Source organism: Nicotiana tabacum, chromosome 6 (genome assembly GCF_000715075.1).
Source record: "Nicotiana tabacum cultivar K326 chromosome 6, ASM71507v2, whole genome shotgun sequence".
Classification (NCBI taxonomy): Eukaryota; Viridiplantae; Streptophyta; class Magnoliopsida; order Solanales; family Solanaceae; genus Nicotiana; species Nicotiana tabacum.
Window position 1 is genome coordinate 28,964,739 of NC_134085.1, and position 2,089 is coordinate 28,966,827.

Consider the following 2,089-nt stretch of genomic DNA (forward strand, 5'->3'; position numbering starts at 1 on the left):
TAAATATGAACTTTGTAGAAGCATATTGGATAATTTGTTTTTGTTACTAAATCATAATTTAGCATGAAGACTCCACATTCATTTGTCTCTGTCTCCCGCACTAGAAATGTTCAAATAATAATGAAATCCATGACATGGAGTAACAATTTTACTAGGCATGCTTGGCCTGCACACAAGAATGTATAAAAGTTAATTCTTTATCCAATATAATTAAGTAGTATTTCGTCTTGAGTGATCAGCACGTGATTGTTGAAGCAAACGAGTAGGTAGCTATATGAACTTTATCAACATTTATGTGGTGAGGAGGATCCGTTAAAATTAATACTAATACATAGGATATAAGGTGATAACTCTTCAACTGAGTTACACCCTCTGTTTCAATTTTAGATAATGTAATTTGATTTGGTACATTTTTAATTTTAGATAATGTAATTTGATTTGGTACATTTTTTTTAAACATAAGATCCTAAAAGTTTAAGACGTAAAAGCTTTCTAGGGCAATGATATTTGTGTGACTATAAAAATTTCTCAATAAGGATAAAGTGGGTAAAATAAAAGGTTTAAAGTTGAATTGTTTCGAAATATAGAAATGTGTCGTTCTTTTTCAAATGACAATAAAAAAGTGTGTCCTTTAAATTAAAATGGAATGAGTAATTAATAAGTAATTAAAATGTGTCCTTTAAATTAAAATGAGTAATTAAAATGTCGTTCTTGCACCGTATTTCTGGTTTTTCCAATACAAACTCCCTGAAGAAGTGGGGAGAGAGAGATTTTGCCTTACCATGACATAATGAAGATGAATTCTTACTTTGAAAATCAAAGTCCAGAAAAAAAAATTCAAATTTATATATAATATGGTTATTTCCAGGAAATGGGTTAATGGAGTACATTACAGAGAGAGACTCCACTTCCCTACTTTCAAGTGGGGCATGCCTCTTTATAAGAATCATATACCAAAAGTCTTACGTCTACATGCCAAATACGAAAAAGCCAAAACTAGCTCTTTTTTAATATGAAAAAGAACACAACATAATTGAAAACAACACTGTCACTAAAAAAAGACAAAAAAAAAAGAAGCTAAAAAAGAAGTAACTCAGTAATGGAAGACATAGACATTGTACTCCACAACAGCATCACCAGTCTTGAAATCCAAAGTATGAGTCTTTGCCTGAACATAGCCACGAGCAAACCGGAAAAGCCCACTCCCGCCGACGATCGGCATCTCCCGGACTGTCGACATCACCGAGTTCCGGCCCAAAATACTTAATGTACTCCCATTATATTTTCCTTCAACAAAAGCAAAGTTAAGAGCCATCAACAAACCAATATCATTGAGTGAAGCTTGTGCATAAATCCCTTGTGCTCGTCCAACAAGTTTGGAGTTTGGTTCTGGTCCTACGGTTAAAGGGTCATCGATCATCGCCATAAGGCCGAATCCGGTGGACGACCGGTTGGTCATGGCGGCTTCGGCTATTTTCACGGCGGTGGGGTTTTTACCACTGACTATGTCATGGAAGTAGAAGTGAAGGTGGCTAAGTTTTTCCCTCTTCATACCCATTGATTTCTTGGATAATTTTCTTAAGAATTCTTGGCGGCAGTTTCCATGGGTAAGGATTGAAAGGAGAAGTACGGTGATAGAGAGCTTTTGAAAATTGCAGGACTTGGCCATGGTTGTCAATTTCCCAATTAGAGCTTATTATGTGGTACTCTTAGATTGGAGGTACTATATATAGTAATGGGTTTTGCAGAGTTTTTGGCCAATATTGAGGGTAGATTTATTTGAGGGTACTCTTAGTAGAGTTTTTGGAGGTACTAAGGTAGATTTATTTTGATTCCTCGAATATAACCACGAGCATATTTAGTCCCTTAAGTATGCTAAAATGGAGAACCTTTAGTCTCACTAACAAAATGTGTTCAAAAACTAACGATGTTACCCAATTCTGATTCATAAAGCAAATGATCTTCTGCTCTGAAGCAAAATATTTTCTATCCTTTTATTGGATAACGCAAATTATCAATTTAATTCCTCATTTTTAGATTATGTCTTCTAATATTTTGACCTTGAAAATATCCCCTTCTGTCAGTTTTC

At 34.6% G+C, this 2,089-nt stretch overlaps 1 protein-coding gene across 1 annotated transcript; it reads right to left on the reverse strand.

The window, feature by feature from the left end:
• Positions 1 to 822: 822 nt before the first annotated feature.
• On the reverse strand, positions 823 to 1,782 carry LOC107807552 (dirigent protein 22-like). The gene has a single exon (XM_016631961.2). It carries the CDS (start codon positions 1,667 to 1,669, stop codon positions 1,094 to 1,096), a length of 576 nt encoding a protein of 191 aa, XP_016487447.1. The 5' UTR covers positions 1,670 to 1,782; the 3' UTR covers positions 823 to 1,093.
• Positions 1,783 to 2,089: the final 307 nt, after the last annotated feature.